The sequence below is a fragment of the Cheilinus undulatus genome, linkage group 14 (assembly GCF_018320785.1).
Source record: "Cheilinus undulatus linkage group 14, ASM1832078v1, whole genome shotgun sequence".
In the NCBI taxonomy this organism is placed as follows: Eukaryota; Metazoa; Chordata; class Actinopteri; order Labriformes; family Labridae; genus Cheilinus; species Cheilinus undulatus.
Window position 1 is genome coordinate 25,013,028 of NC_054878.1, and position 14,787 is coordinate 25,027,814.

General features: G+C 37.8%; 2 protein-coding genes across 2 annotated transcripts in view; one reads left to right on the forward strand and one right to left on the reverse strand.

Annotated features, from left to right (window-relative positions):
- Positions 1-9,823, reverse strand: part of snx17 (sorting nexin 17) — a 41,946-nt gene extending 32,123 nt beyond the window's left edge. The window contains exon 1 of the mRNA XM_041804710.1: positions 9,051-9,823. Within this exon, the coding sequence (XP_041660644.1) occupies positions 9,051-9,110 (60 nt within the window). The 5' untranslated portion in view covers positions 9,111-9,823. The remainder of the gene's footprint in view (positions 1-9,050) is intronic.
- A 715-nt stretch (positions 9,824-10,538) lies between these two features.
- Positions 10,539-13,844, forward strand: atraid (all-trans retinoic acid-induced differentiation factor). The gene is made up of 7 exons (XM_041805517.1): positions 10,539-10,646; positions 10,824-10,960; positions 11,314-11,382; positions 12,055-12,126; positions 12,218-12,339; positions 12,445-12,545; positions 12,627-13,844. The coding sequence occupies exons 1-7, from the start codon at positions 10,548-10,550 to the stop codon at positions 12,729-12,731; spliced, it is 705 nt and encodes a 234-aa protein (XP_041661451.1). The 5' UTR covers positions 10,539-10,547; the 3' UTR covers positions 12,732-13,844.
- The last annotated feature ends 943 nt before the right edge of the window (positions 13,845-14,787 follow it).

Genomic DNA, 14,787 nt, shown 5'->3' on the forward strand with positions numbered 1-14,787 from the left:
ATCATAAGGTCATATCCTGAAGAGCTTGTACGTGGCATAATCACAGGATTAAATAAACACAGACAGATATATATACAGTACAAATGCATAGATATAATCCTAAAAACCTCTATTTGAATATTATGTTTAAAAAGTCAAGCACTTTCAATGCATCCATTCAAAGCTGAATGTGATTTCTCCAGGTGCACGTCAAGTTAAACTCAACCCAGAAATGATACCACAACTGTTGAAAGACAATGACGCTACAACGGTCAAACATACTGCATCATGAACTTAAGTTTCACTACTTATTTCCCTCACAGCAAGCACAATCTCAAGACATCTCATCTAAGCACCGAGCGTTTCCTCACTCGAGTTATTAAAGAGAACCAAACAAATAAAGTGTAAATTGGATTCGATCAAACTCTGCTGATTTCCACAGAGGAAAACAGAGCCTGCTACGCAATTTTCAAACACAGCAGTGTCTTCTCGAATTATGGAGAGGCTAACAAATACAGAAAGCAAAAGTCACACAGGGAATCTTTAATTCTTTCTCTGAGGCACCCCCTCGGTTTGCTTTGTTTAGACAGATAGAGCAAGATGTATCACTGGATACTTCTCAAAATAAACACAAGGAATCAGACATCCAAATATCAGCTTTCAGTTGTTTTGAGTCAATTTCAGAAAGAATATCAACTTATTTTCTAGAACAGGTGATTGATCAAGTATTAGGAATGACACTTGACCGCGTGGAAAGCAAGAGATACTCTAAGTTTTGGCATCAGGAAGTAAAGTTTATCAGAAAGTTTGTTTCTTTGCAGTCAGCGTCACTGTAACTAATAAAATGCCTCTAATTTACAAAAAAATCTAACACAAACTGACTTAAAAGGAGGCCACTGCTGAAAACTGCTGATATATTGTCTTCTATTGTGATTAAGGCTGTCATTTCCCTTTTTATTTGACTGAATAATCATTTTCTATTTAACTTCCATATAGAAATGGACTCATGGTGATGACAATAAACTTGCTTGCTTGTGTATTTTCTAGGAACCATCAGCCTTCACCAGGCTTCATACAGCTCAGGTCGAGAATAAGGGGAAGTGTCTTGTTTGCTTTTTTCAAGAGATTTCCCTTCTGGGTGTCAAAGCTTAAACTGCTGGTGCTTTAATCTCCTTCAGTGGATATTCATATTCTATCATCTGCCAAAAGAAACAAGAAAAAATAGTCTGCAGGCTTAGGATCACACAGTTGCATGTAGTTGCCCATGTATCTGTTGATCTAGACTTCCTGTCAACAGAAAAAACAGAGAAAGTTCTGCAGGGAAAGAGGAAAGAGGGTTTTTTTAGGAAAGAGAGCAAATGAACAGAAAGATGCATAGATCAGCAGCAGGAAGGAAGAGTGAGTTTGCAGAATGCTGCGTGTCTTTTTGACAACACACAAACTGAAACAACTGACAATTTTCTGGGAATTAGAAGCAGTTCAACTCAAGGACAGTTCAGCAAGGGCTTTTCCTTGAATTCAACCACAATAATCTGTTGCATTTTTAACTCAAAACCAAATTTGAATTTCTCACTGGATTTTTGTCCAGTCTGATGTTTGTCTGGTGAGAGATAATCTGACTGGATGATAGAGCTGCTACGAGAGGTAAAGTAACTGATGAGTCAAAGGGAAGTAAGTAAGAGCCAGCTATTTTCACAACAAAAAGCAGCTAAAGGCTAGAAAACATTGACATTGGAAAAAAAAATTGTTGAACTGCACAAAAAATGTCTGCTGAGAAAGCATAAAAAAAATTCTCTACATGGACATTTTAAATCAAGTAAATATAAATAGTGCTAAAGTACCCACGGATAACTTAACACTTGTGTATATCAAAAACAAGTTTTGTCTGATCTCTCAAGTTAAAGTCTCTGTAAAGTGAAACCCAAAAATTGTGTTTAAACACACTAGATATGTTGGAATAAAGTTGCTGTAAACGTGTAAACACTGAGATCGATGTGTGACTGAATTTTTGATTTAGGCCGATAGAAAGTTGCTCACCTCCGTTGTGGCTTGGTTTGATTTTGGCAGGGCAAATAAAAGAGCCCATGACATCACCAGTCCCTCTAGGGAATTACCCCACCCCCCTGAAGCTACACCAATATAAAATCCCAGAGCAGTTCATCTCTGTACAGTCTGTTTCAAGTTGATTTCACTGCCTTCATTGAAAGTTAACAGCCAGCTACATGCTGTGTTTTTGTTCATTGTGGGGTAAATTTCCTGGGGCCTACAGGTCATTTGAAACATGATAATGGAGAGACTTGTCCCAAAAAAAACCATCAAATTTATTCTCCAAATTCTGTCTCTCTGCTCTGACGAAGAGCCAGGCAGCTGTGCTCAAATCAGAAGCTTTTTGTTTTTATTTTAAGAGGATTTTATTTCTCATGAGTGGGCGGAGCTTCAGCTCATTCAACTGACACGCCCACACCCTCCTAGAGCAGATTTTACTGCCTCATTTCTCATGGTTTTGAAGCTTAACTGTATAAACTAAGGGATGTTTTTTTATGATTGAAATTTGCCCTGGTGGCTCATACCACAACAAACCGGGGACTTTAATTTCATTATCATATTGGTTCATGTAGAACTTATAGGGCTTTTTAATTTAAGATCGGTGCCGCAGTTTCTACATAAACATGTCTGAATGATGATGAACCGAGGTGACTTCTCTATGTAACGCTTGGGCCTTGCCTCAGAGCAGGACCATTCTGGGCGTGGCTCGGAACAACCAAACTGGTGATGGAAAAGTACATCAGCACAGCTTAGTTTGGATCAGCGCACCCAAAAGTAATAATGGAAAAGCCCCATTCATGAGGCCTTCTTAGTGAAGAAAACACAGCTGAGAATCCCAACAGCCAACTTACCGATAGTTTAAAGTAAAGCCCTGAAAATAACGGTAATGAGTATGATAACATGAAAGATATATCACGAGCTCTTAAATAAATATTTTGTTTTTAAGGTTAAAAACAGCAAACTGGATGCACTGTCCAGCGCTCCATTTGAAAGGGAAAAATGGGCCATCACTACCATCTATGCTCAAACAAGTACAGCAACTCAAATAAAAACTACATATTCAGTATACAAAGAAAAGACTGGAGAATAAGTTCTCAATATGAAGAATAACATGCTTATGTTTAGCTTTCAATGCTATTAAAACCCCTTTAGCTTAAGCTATGGAATTCATGGAAAAAGGCATACTGGACAAAAAATAAGAAATCCTGATTAAATGGACTTGTACAAGAACTGGCTTGCATAAATAAGAAACAAATCTCTTGAAAACTCTTTTTCTGCCTAACAAATGTGCAAGTCAGACACCACCATGGGGATGGAAATGAAATTCACAACAGTAAAAATAACTAGTTGTTTTTATCCATAACTACTAATGTGAATAGGAAGAAAATGCTGAGTATGAGAAATTCTGCACTGCAGTTATGTGCCTGTCATTGCAATCATACTGTCTGACAACTGCAGATTCAATAATCAAGACAAAACCAGCATTTAAATTTCTCTTGAAACGTCTTGTTATTGAAATAATTAATACAATAAAAATGCCATAGTTCAAAAAAGGTCAGATCAGAATATAACATTACACAAAACACAAGCAAATTGCTTTGGACCACCTTTTTAGTAATATAATACATCCCGTCATTTCTAAAGCAAAAAAATTCAAGCATTTGCTGATTTTAGCTTCTTATAATCAAGTCTTTGCCAATCCTTTGTCATTTATATGAAAGTTAATAAGGATTTTTGTTTTGAAAATCAAAGCAATTCTAAAAAAATCACTTCAGATTTTGAGACATCATGAAAGTTACCTTTAAAAAAAACTGTGATAAAAAAAGCATTCAGTAGATCAATCTTTCATGAAAATAGTCATTTGCAGCTATTCTCTAACAGAGCTTGAAACACTATTTAAATATATTTGGAATTAATGTGGAGGCGTCTGTCTGTCTTCTGTAGCCCTGCACCCACATACGATGTGCCTATTCATGCTCTTTCCTTTCACCTTATGTTATGTGTGTGGGATGAGTCAGTGGAATTCTAAGACAGCTCATTACAGTGTTGGGTGAATTAATCAGGTTTCAATTTTTCGCTTCCCAATTTCATGATCATGAAAACAAGATAATCGAAATTAGAGCTGGGAAATTAATTGAAAAATAATTGAAACCGACATTTAGAGCCTATACCGACATAAACCTGCTGTGTCAATTATTTTCCCTTGTAATTCTCTCTCTACTAATGCACCACCCCCTTAAAAACAAACTTCTGGCTGTGTAGTCACAGATAGGTAGCCAGGTGTTGCCAGGCATGTAGCCTCCTGTAAACCTAAGAGCACTAGTCATGCGCTCATTCCCATCCAGTCCACTAAAACTCTAACACAGAGCTGACTGTGCAATGTGAGCAGCAAAGTTTTTTTTTCTCTGTTACAACAGTATAAAAATAATTTACTTTACTTTAACAAGAAATACAACTTATTTCTTTTTTACTTTTCTTGGAAAATTTGAATTTTTACAAAAAAGATTTTCAGAACAGAGTAGGGAGGTTGGGGGTGGAATAATCATTCATTAATCATAATCGAGGTAAAGCGTTCAATTAATCATGATTTGGATTTTTGCCATAATTGCCCAGCCCCTCAGTAACTATGCCACATGCCATGTTGTACTTGCTTTGTCCAAAGGATTTTTCATGTGTGGTAAATGGAGCGTTCTCTCCCTTTCTTTACAGCACAGTGTGTGCTCTAACCCACCCACAAAAACAGCTCTCACTTTAATTCAAGTGAGGAGCAGGAGTTCCCCACGCAGGTTAAGACTGGCACACACACCAAATAATCCAAAGGATTTTTCATGTGTCGTAAACAGAGCGTACCCTCCTGTCCTTTACAGCACAGCACTCTGACCTGCCCACTGAAACAGACCTCATTTTCATTTAAGTGAGGAGCAGAAGCAGGAGCAGGGAATCATAGTGTGTGCCCCGCTTCTAACTAAAGCTTGAAGTTAGATGGACATCAGAAGTGATAACATGAGTGTTGCAAGTTTACTGAGCTTGTTAACTCTAATGTTGTGTCTGACTCCACAAGATTTGGAGTTTTTAGATTGGAGGGTCTGGTTGTCGGTGAACTGAATCTGACGGTGTGAACAAAACAGTGAAATCTGTCATTACATGTCACCATGTGTGGGGTCTCTCATGTTAAAAAGTCAGTTACGATTTTTAAAATCTTTCAGCGTGTGCCAGGTTTCAGCTTGTAAAGCAAGAGAGCTGAAGAAGAACACAGAAGGGCAACTATTGGTTGACAAATAAAAAGGCAGAATGACATCAGCCATGCAGAGCCCTGGTTTGGAGGAGTCTGACCTGGAAAGATGCAAAATAACTTGTAAGATTTGCCAACACATTTATAGTTACCTTTAAGGACAATGTAACCAATATACTTGATGATCTGAAATTCAAGCAAAATGTTGGATAAAAAATAATTAAGATTAATCAAAATAATTATCTTTATGATTTTTGCCATAATGGAGCAGCCATGGCTCCTTATTTGATCACATTTTCATCTGTGTATCTCTAAATACAGTCCCTATTATTGACTGCTAGATATGATTCAAACATGCTGTTAAGCACAGCTTACATGGTTTACAACCCCGAAAACAGAAACAGATGAACCTGCTTGTCTCAATGATCTAATATTCCTTCTTACGCGAAATAAATGAGTCAACAGTCCCATTCACAGTGCTGTTCTCAACTGTGATATTTCTGCCCCTACAACATTTCACCCTCACTCTATCTCTTACAGTAACGCCAAATTCCTTAACACACCCACAAACACCCATACACCTTACAGTAAATATCATGTGAAGCAGAGAGGAAGCTACAAGTCTGCTTAACCAGAGGAAGTGAGACTGGGCGCTCCATTTGTCTGTGCTTGCACAGGAATGGCACCATATTTAAAAAACTGCAAACCTTGTTATTCTAAAAAGCCCTGTGCAAACTCTGCAGATTCTGTGCTCTGCTGGTTCCAAGGTACACAGCTCATCTCTCAGCATTACAATCAAGCAAAGTCCCTTCCTGTAGGCTGTTACAGGACGGTCGCAATGACTGTCACACGACTGGCAGGCAGAGACGTGAAAACCTGACGCTTTAAAGTTTCCACTGCAATACAGGCGAGAAAGTGTGCTCAGCCAAGTGAGACATAGAGGTCATCTGAAATGCTCGACAACACGGATTTGTAGAATTGCAATGGATGACAATTCCATAAATACCTCTACAGAAAAGTAACAGTCAGAATCCCAGCTTCTCTGGTGCTTCTCAAGACAGCAGAAAAAGTACAATAAAGCTAAATATTAATGAGTATATTCTAAGATATGCCTTCCATCTCTGAAGCACATGCAGACAAGATGAAAATAGTTATTTGCAGGTGTATCACAGTAAGAACAGCCATTATACATCCACATGGAAATCAGATGTCACAGATGTTTCAAAGCATCTGGTGAGTATGAGCAACAGCGCTCCTCATCAAATCATCTTCTACTTTTTCTTGTTCTTATTAAAACCATACACATCACGCTCTTCAAGACTATTATTCGTTGTATTGTTTGTTCACATGATATTCAAAACTAACAGGAAAAATGAACCCAAGCTGTTTCCTAGCAACATAATGACTTGTGAGTATGGATGGGGCATGTTAATAGGCACATTTATGCTAGTGCTGTTGTCTAGAAGAAGAAAAGGAGGACATATTTTGGGATGTCAGTAAATCTTTTAAGCAATACTGCCTTAGCCAAAACACTGTATCCTGACTGTGTGTGTCACTGGTATTTGTAGTTATGAGCCGATTCATTTCCAAAAGGTTAAAAATGGTTTATGATGCTTCACTTCATCTGTCCTTGACCAGCCTCCATGAATTATCCTCTCTGAGCTCTGCAGAGCTCGTCTACCAATGTGTCAAGGCAAGGCATAGCAACTCCCAAACGCAGCAGTGATTCAAGTTGCTATAAATAAGGCGTAAAAACAACCTTAAGAAGAGAAATGCCGAGCTGAATAAATGCTTAAAGTTAGCCTGCTGTTAAACCATGTTAAATGATAGAGCTAAAAATGATGACTGCTATGTTTTAGACTGTTATATTTAACTGTTAGGGCAAACACTGAACAATAGAGTTAGGGAATGGTGGCTGTAATTTCTCTAAATAGAGAGGAGGATTGTAATATTATGGTGGCAAATCTAAGAAGGAATTAAAGTGCTGACCCAAACCTTCACAACAAAAGAGACTGTGTTGGGTGGCTTTTACAGTAAATACGATTTGACACACAACAAAAGCTACAGCAACATGAAATCAAAAAGAAGAGAGTTCATATTAAATATATATTTAAATACAAAGGAGGCTGGTGGCTCTCCTGCTGATACATTCATATGTTTCCATATTCACAATTACACCTTTTCTTGACTCTTTTGGGTTTTATAAAATCACTTCACTTCACTCAGAGCTGTAGCTGGACTTTGTAATGCATAAAGCCAGGGATGGGCAACTTTGACAATTAAAACAGACTCTTCATTTTATCATCACTGCTACAGGACCAAATTGAAGGAAATTGTCAAATAAGCAATCATAATAACTTGTAATTTAAGAAAAGAAACAAACAGATAGCTTTCATCAGAAATTATTATTTCAAAGTCTAACGCACAGAGTTAAATAAATAAAAATTCAGTAACCAGGGCTTGATGTTTACACCAGCCAACTAGCCAAATGCGGGTGGATTTCAGCTGTGGCAGGCACCAGATTGACCCTAACTAGCCACTTTGGCCAGTGGAATTTATCAGTGTGACAGCCTCAGCATTCTCTGGTGGACATTTGTCTGAGTCAGAATTAGATGAAACCAACTGCATTTCTGATTTTTTGAATAAAGCTAATTAAAATTCAATGTTTTAATGTTAGCATAAACTTATTATCCATTAAAGACTGAAATGGAGCATGTGTTTCATCTCATACCAGACACACCCAATTTGGCATGTAACTCATAGTTTCCCATCAACATAATTGTGGCCAGTGGAAATGCTCAGTGGCTAGTAACTTTTAAATACAAGTAGCCACGGTGGCCAGTGAGCAAGAAAGTTAATGTCAAGCCCTGTCAGTCACACATAGATCTCTGTGTTTTCACATGTTTACAGCAGCCTTATTCCAACATATTTTGTGTGTTTAGACACAAAGTTTGGATTTCACTTTACACAGACTTTTATGTGGCAATAGTAAAATTACATGATCAAAAACGGATGGAAAATTTTGTGTGACAGGGGAGAGTAAAAATAAAGCCAGAGGGGTACTTGTAGTGCAGCCAAAGAAGTGCACTTTTTGATGACACTGTTTCATTGATTATCAATGAAATAAAATGCTGATAACGCTAATAACAGCTTCAATAATCAGCCAGGCCGATAATCAGTCTACCTCTAGAAAAAAATGTTAAAACAACTATGTAAGAAGCTAAATCCTTTTTTCATGAAACATCACTCCTCATATAGGATATTCATAGACACCTCATGTGAATGAAAGGTGATTAAATAAGGATTTAAAGGAGAACAGGAAAAATCGTCAACAAATATACTTGGGTGGATATGTAAACACTTGAGTGGCACACCCAAGTGTCATCTATGTGAGGGAAAACTGTATTTTATTTACATATCTATTTTCACAAATGCACATTGTAATACTTTATGAAACAGTTATCCAGCAACACTTACAGGCAATCATATCTCAAATTGTAGCTATGTGTCATTGCGGGTATACTTGTAATGTTTTATGCTTACGTGCCATTTTGTCCATTTTCACAATTTATTGATATTAGAAACTGGCTCGTGGGCCACATGGGTGAGGGGGGGGGGGTCGCCAGTTGCCCACCTCTGCATTAGCAGTCCTGTGCTGATACATTATTGTCCTGCCTTTAGATTCTACCTAACGGTAAACATAGAAAGTCGTGCTGCATTGATGTTAACCCGACTTGTAGCCACCAGCTTAAGTGAAGGCAGGTAAAACAAAAACACAAATTATCATGCTCACCACATATGTTGATCCATTTTCTCCCGAACGAACCTCCGTTTCAGGGATTGAAAAATGCATTTTAGCTCAATTACACTACAGCCCGACGAGAGGTCCTTGACGCCACCGCAGCTTACGATGGAGAAGAAGCAACCACAGTTTCTCCACAAAGTCCACCACTGCAGTGACTGTCGGCGGCGACTACAGAGGAGGAGGAGGGGGGTCTCACACGGTTCATCCACTGGGGCTGTAGGTCCGGGGAGAGCAGTGCCAGGCTGGGGGAGTCTGTCGGCGGCTTTATGGTCTGCCAGAAAACGCATGTACCAACCAGCATTCACATAAAACTTCTCCCACGTCAGTGTCAAACTTTTCTCACTGTCGTTCCAGCAGCAGCCATGTTGCAAGTGTGAAGTAATTACACCTTCAATACAGGCGTCAAAATATCTTTTTCGTCCACTTTTAAGAAACTTGGGTTGACTTAAAAACACCTACTGTTGTCTTTAAGTCTCAACGTACACAGGTGACTCCGTTCATTTGCATCGCCAGATGAAGTTTCCCAGATAAAGGAGCCGTTGATTCCTCCAAACAACACAACGTCGCAGAGCCGTTGGAAAACCTCTCGAAATAAGAGGGGAGACAGTTGCAGTTGTGTTGTTTTTGTTTTGTATTTCCTGTCTCCTATGTTTTCTGAAGAAATACTGCAAAGCGACAGAGGAAACTCATAGATAAAACGTGAAAGTAAAAGCATAGAAATCAGATGTAACATCGCCTTCCAACCTTTCTGTGATCAGTGTATCTAGTGGCCCATCAAGAAGCATTGCAACAATCCCTGTGGGCCAAACCATCTCGTTGTGAGGCGGGGGTTGTTCAGTTTTTACAGTTGAACTATAAGACTACAGTAGCACAATTCCAGTACAGTTTCTTTTTCTAAACAACAAAATAGTGCAATTAAAAGGAATTATTATGCCAGTAATAAAAAATGACATATATTTTCAGTCGGGTAGAATTCTTGTAACTTTACGTCCCCATTTTATTTGGCGCCACCCAATGTGACAGTGAAAGCGTCGTCAAAATTCATTACAGTCACAAAATAATGCGTCTAGTTTCCGTCAACATTTGTTGAAAACAAATGAATTTCTACTCTTTATTATTGTATCTTACTGTAATTGGCGCGCTTTTTCCAGTTACGCAAATTGTTGCTGTAAAACAGAGAAAAGGTGCTCGACTGCTTGAACGGTGTTTAATTGAATATACTAAAATAATTACAATTATGCTTGTAATTATCTGGGGAAAAATGATTATTTGGGGCTGTAACGGAATTTGGTGAGACAATTAAATGAAACACAATTTTAATACACTTTTTTTTTTTATCTATTTCATTCCCCTCGAAATAAGTTATAATTAAATACTCAAAATTAAATATGTGCGTAATTGTAGCGCAGAACTGTGTGGATAGAAACGTGTCAGAGCAACTTCCTGTCACATGTCCACTTCAGACGGATCATATGACTCCAGTCGATGAAAATGAAAGCTGGGTACAGCCAGCTAAAACCTGTGGTGCTTATTTTGATCTTTAATCTCTGTTTTTACTCAAGTTTTCAACTTAATGAGCTGCAGGTAAGAATTTGATTTGCCCTTTGAACAGCTGTGGTAAAACCCTCGATGTTAAATGATACACTGCATCAACGCATACCTGAGTAACCACTTGTTTTGATGCGACGTATGTACAGCCAGTGCTGGGAATGTTGTTTACAATCTTTACCCCCTTTCTGTTCCGATTTTTTTTAAATATAGCAGGTATGTGAGCTCTGCAGCGGGGCCGTCCTAAACGACTCCGTAGTGGGTCAGTTTTGTGCCTCATCCGCTGGTCGGACACTGGGACGCTGCTGCTTCAAATATGACAACACAAGTTGCCATGAACGCATCACCGGGTAGGACTTTGATGGTGCCTTCATGACCTATCGGATTTATTGAAAGAAAGGTCTAATTATACAAGTGTACCCCGTTGACAACCAAGTTGTGTTAGAGTTAGCAGATATGTAATCATCACTTTAAGTAAATATATAAGTGAATAAACAAGTAAGAGTACTTCAACAAAAATGCTACATTTTTGTGACTTAAATGAAACAATAAAACAGTTAACTTTTTTTATTTTTGAAAATTTTATTTAACATTTATGACAACCTGTTGTAATTTTCTTTCAGCTTAGTAGGACCACTTAAACATGTAACCCTGACCTAGCATTATAAGTGTTTTGACATGTTTTTGTGTATTTCTGTATCAGGTTGGATCTATCCAACTGTTCACTTACTCATGTGGTGGATCTGCAGGAAGCGTCAAAGGCATTAATGATGTATGTATTATAACACTAATTTTTGTGTAACTGTGCTTATATTTATAATAAAATAGAATAGAATACCTGTATTGTCCTTGCTCAATGTACAAATAAATCTGCTGTGCTACTCTCAATAACAAGGATAATATATATAAAAAAAGAGATTTTAAACAGTTATAAAAAGTCTTATGCATTCAGTGCAGTTTACAGTGTTCTTAAAAAATGGTTATTTAAAAACCGAAAAATTACACATGGTTATTAGTTATATTGCACCAGCCGCATTACACAAGACAATAAGACCATATTGCACCTTTAAAATAATCGTTTTGCAGCTTAGAAGAGATGTATCATAAAAATTGAAAGAGAAAATGACAGAAATGTTAAGCACACATGCTCACAAAGCCAGATGTGAGTCCTGTAATTGTCACTGTTCTTGGGGAAATGGTGGTTGTGTTTGTGGCACTATTCTTGTATAGTTCAGTTCAATAGTGGCTCTGAGGTAGAAGCTGTTTTTTAACAGGATGCATGACAACCCCCTTAAAGGAAAGAAGGAAAGAAACTTTACTCTTGCCCCTGAAACTTTACCTAATTTTGTGTTTATTATCCAGACAAACAAAAGAGGTCCATATTTGATAACTGTGGTCTGCTCTTCTTTTTTACTGGTTGATTTTATGTACTTTTGCTTTACAGAGACCTCTCACTCAATCCCATCATTAACATCAGTGACACTGTGTTTCAGGGATTTAGTGAGTTAAATTATGTGTAAGTATTCTGTTAAAACTGCATAAGTACAACTACGGAAGCTGCCCCTGTAAGTTAAAGTAATTGTAACTTGATTTTTGTGACACCATAGGATTTTGCCACAAGAAATAGACTGTCCTGGAGGCAACTCTTCCTGGGAAAAGGTTGAGGTCAAGGCAGGAAATCGTCTTTGCAAAGGCCAGAAAGATATATGCAATCAGACTGGACAGCTGTGTAAGTTTCCATTTTATAATTTTCCATTTGGGTATAAATCTTAACTCCAATGGCTTATGGTGACATGTGACTTCTGTTTATGTCATGATTGTTGGCAATCCACAGCCATTGAATGCCCTGAGAATTCCCTGTGCGCCCCCTATGGACCTGGCTTCTTTGAATGCAGCTGTGCTGACAACTATCATGGATACAAGTGTCTCAGAGAGGTCAGCTTCTTTTGAATGAATCAGTTTTCATTTAAGATCTTTTTGTAATTTTAAGTTCATTTCATTTCTCTTTGAACTTAGGGGGAGTTTCCAGCCCTGTATGTGTTTGGGCCTCTTGGAGCATCTACAATTTTGGTCTCTGTCCTGCTATGGGTCACACAAAGGCGTAAAGTCAAGTCATTTTAAATTCAAAAGGTTTCTCTTTTTTTCTAAATCTGTAATGACCGACCAAGCGGAAACTGACTGTTCTGAAAGGGCAAAACTGACACAAAGTCTTGTATTTTAAAAATATACAGTTGATGTATTTTACACCTTTTGTTGGGTAGCTAAGTTTTATCTTTGGACATTTTTAAAACCAAATAACTGATTTATCAGCACAGTTTTAAGGAGACAAGTAATTTGAGTGCATGCTGCCCCAATTTTTGCTCCTTTTTTATTTTTTCAATATTGCCACTGTTAAGTTAAATATTTCAAGCGTTGTAAGGTAAGGAAAGATCTCAATGAGAACATTTTGTTTTGGAAGATTCTAAAGACTTTGCTGAACATGCACCGCATGTGTATGATTACACAAAGAACATTATGTACATATACGGCCATATTTAAGAAAATGTGTACAGTTTGTGAAATTGTGTACCACATGTTGAACACATACTTTTCCTATAGGACAAACTAATCCAGGTTTTCCACAAAAAAGTTTATGTAAACCACTGGAATCCTGAGTTTAATCGGGTGTTATGCTTTAAGTTTTAAACACTATGAAAAATTTTGATGAAAAAAAGTGAGACAAAAAGTGATATGAACAACCATAGCATAATCTGAAGTTTCAAATGCTGTTACAATGTCTTGCATGTTTTGACCACAAATCCTGTTTGTCTTCTGTTGCATTACACTCCACATTCTGCTATGAAGCAGAGCCTTGGTGTTAAACCCTTAATTAATCATTTAAATGTGGTATCTAGGCACCGTCTTGCTGCTGATTAGCAACAGTTTTGATTCATTGACATTCAGAGTTGTGATTAATCAACACAGTTCACATTTCGCTTTGCTCATGAATTTTGCACATGCAAGAATTTGCTCATTTGAAGGCCTTTTATGGATCTGAAAACTGCATAAATGCATGAACTAATGCATTGACTGCAGTCTGACTACTGTTAAAGACACACTCCATGTGTAGCTGTGTGCAAAATGCTGCTTTTAAAAGTGTTGTTTTCTTACTGGTGTTTCAATATGTGCCAAAATAAAATCTAAAGCATGTGAGTATCATGTGTTCAATTTTGGATAAAACAATAAACGATCTGAGTTTACTCCCAGTCTCAGACTTTCTTTGTCCTATTTAACAGATCAGATCATTAAAATAGCAGGAAGAAGGTACTTATTTGTATTTATTGTATTTATTTAGGAGTCTTCTGTGAATCACAATGTGACCATGTAGCTACAAATTCAGGCAATTAATTACAGGAACATCTCAAATAATTAGAATACCATGTAAGAGTTCTTTCTTCCCATGATTTACTTCACAAAGTTAAAATATAAGCGCTAGGTTCATCTCACACAAACTGAAACATTCCAAGACTTTTTCGTTTCAATCTTGAATATTACGGCTTTCAGCTCACAAAAATCCAACTTGCAAAATATTAGAATATTGTGAAAAAATCCAACTTGCAAAGATTTCCTGAGCCTCAATTCTCCCAGTCTGGTTCAATACACACAACCACGATTATAGGTAAGACTGCTGACTTATCACTTGTCCTGAGTACAATTGTTGATACCCTTCATTAAGATTGGAAACCACAGAAGGTCAGGAACTCAGGAGCTGTATCAAATCAGATCCATTGAAAGTTGACTGGAAGAGAAGTGTGTTAAGAAAAGGCGCACAAGCAACATGGATGAGCTCAGCCTTCAGAGGGTCAAACAAAGCAGACTGAAGAACTTAAAGGGGCTTCACAAGGAGAGGACTGAGGCTGAGTCAGTGGATCAAAAGCCATCGCACACGGACAGGTCCAGGAAATGGACTCCAAGTGTCATGCTCCTGGTGTTGAGCCAGTCCTGAACCACATTCATTGTAAGCTTCTCACCTGGGCTACAGAGAAAAAAAACTTGACTGTTGCTCAGTGGTACAAAGTCCTGTTTTGAAATGAAAGTAGATTTTGAAATTTATTTGGAAACCAAGGTCCCAGAGTCTGGAGAAAGATCAGAGAGGCACAGAATCCAAGGTGCTTGAAGTCCAGTGTCAACATTGTCA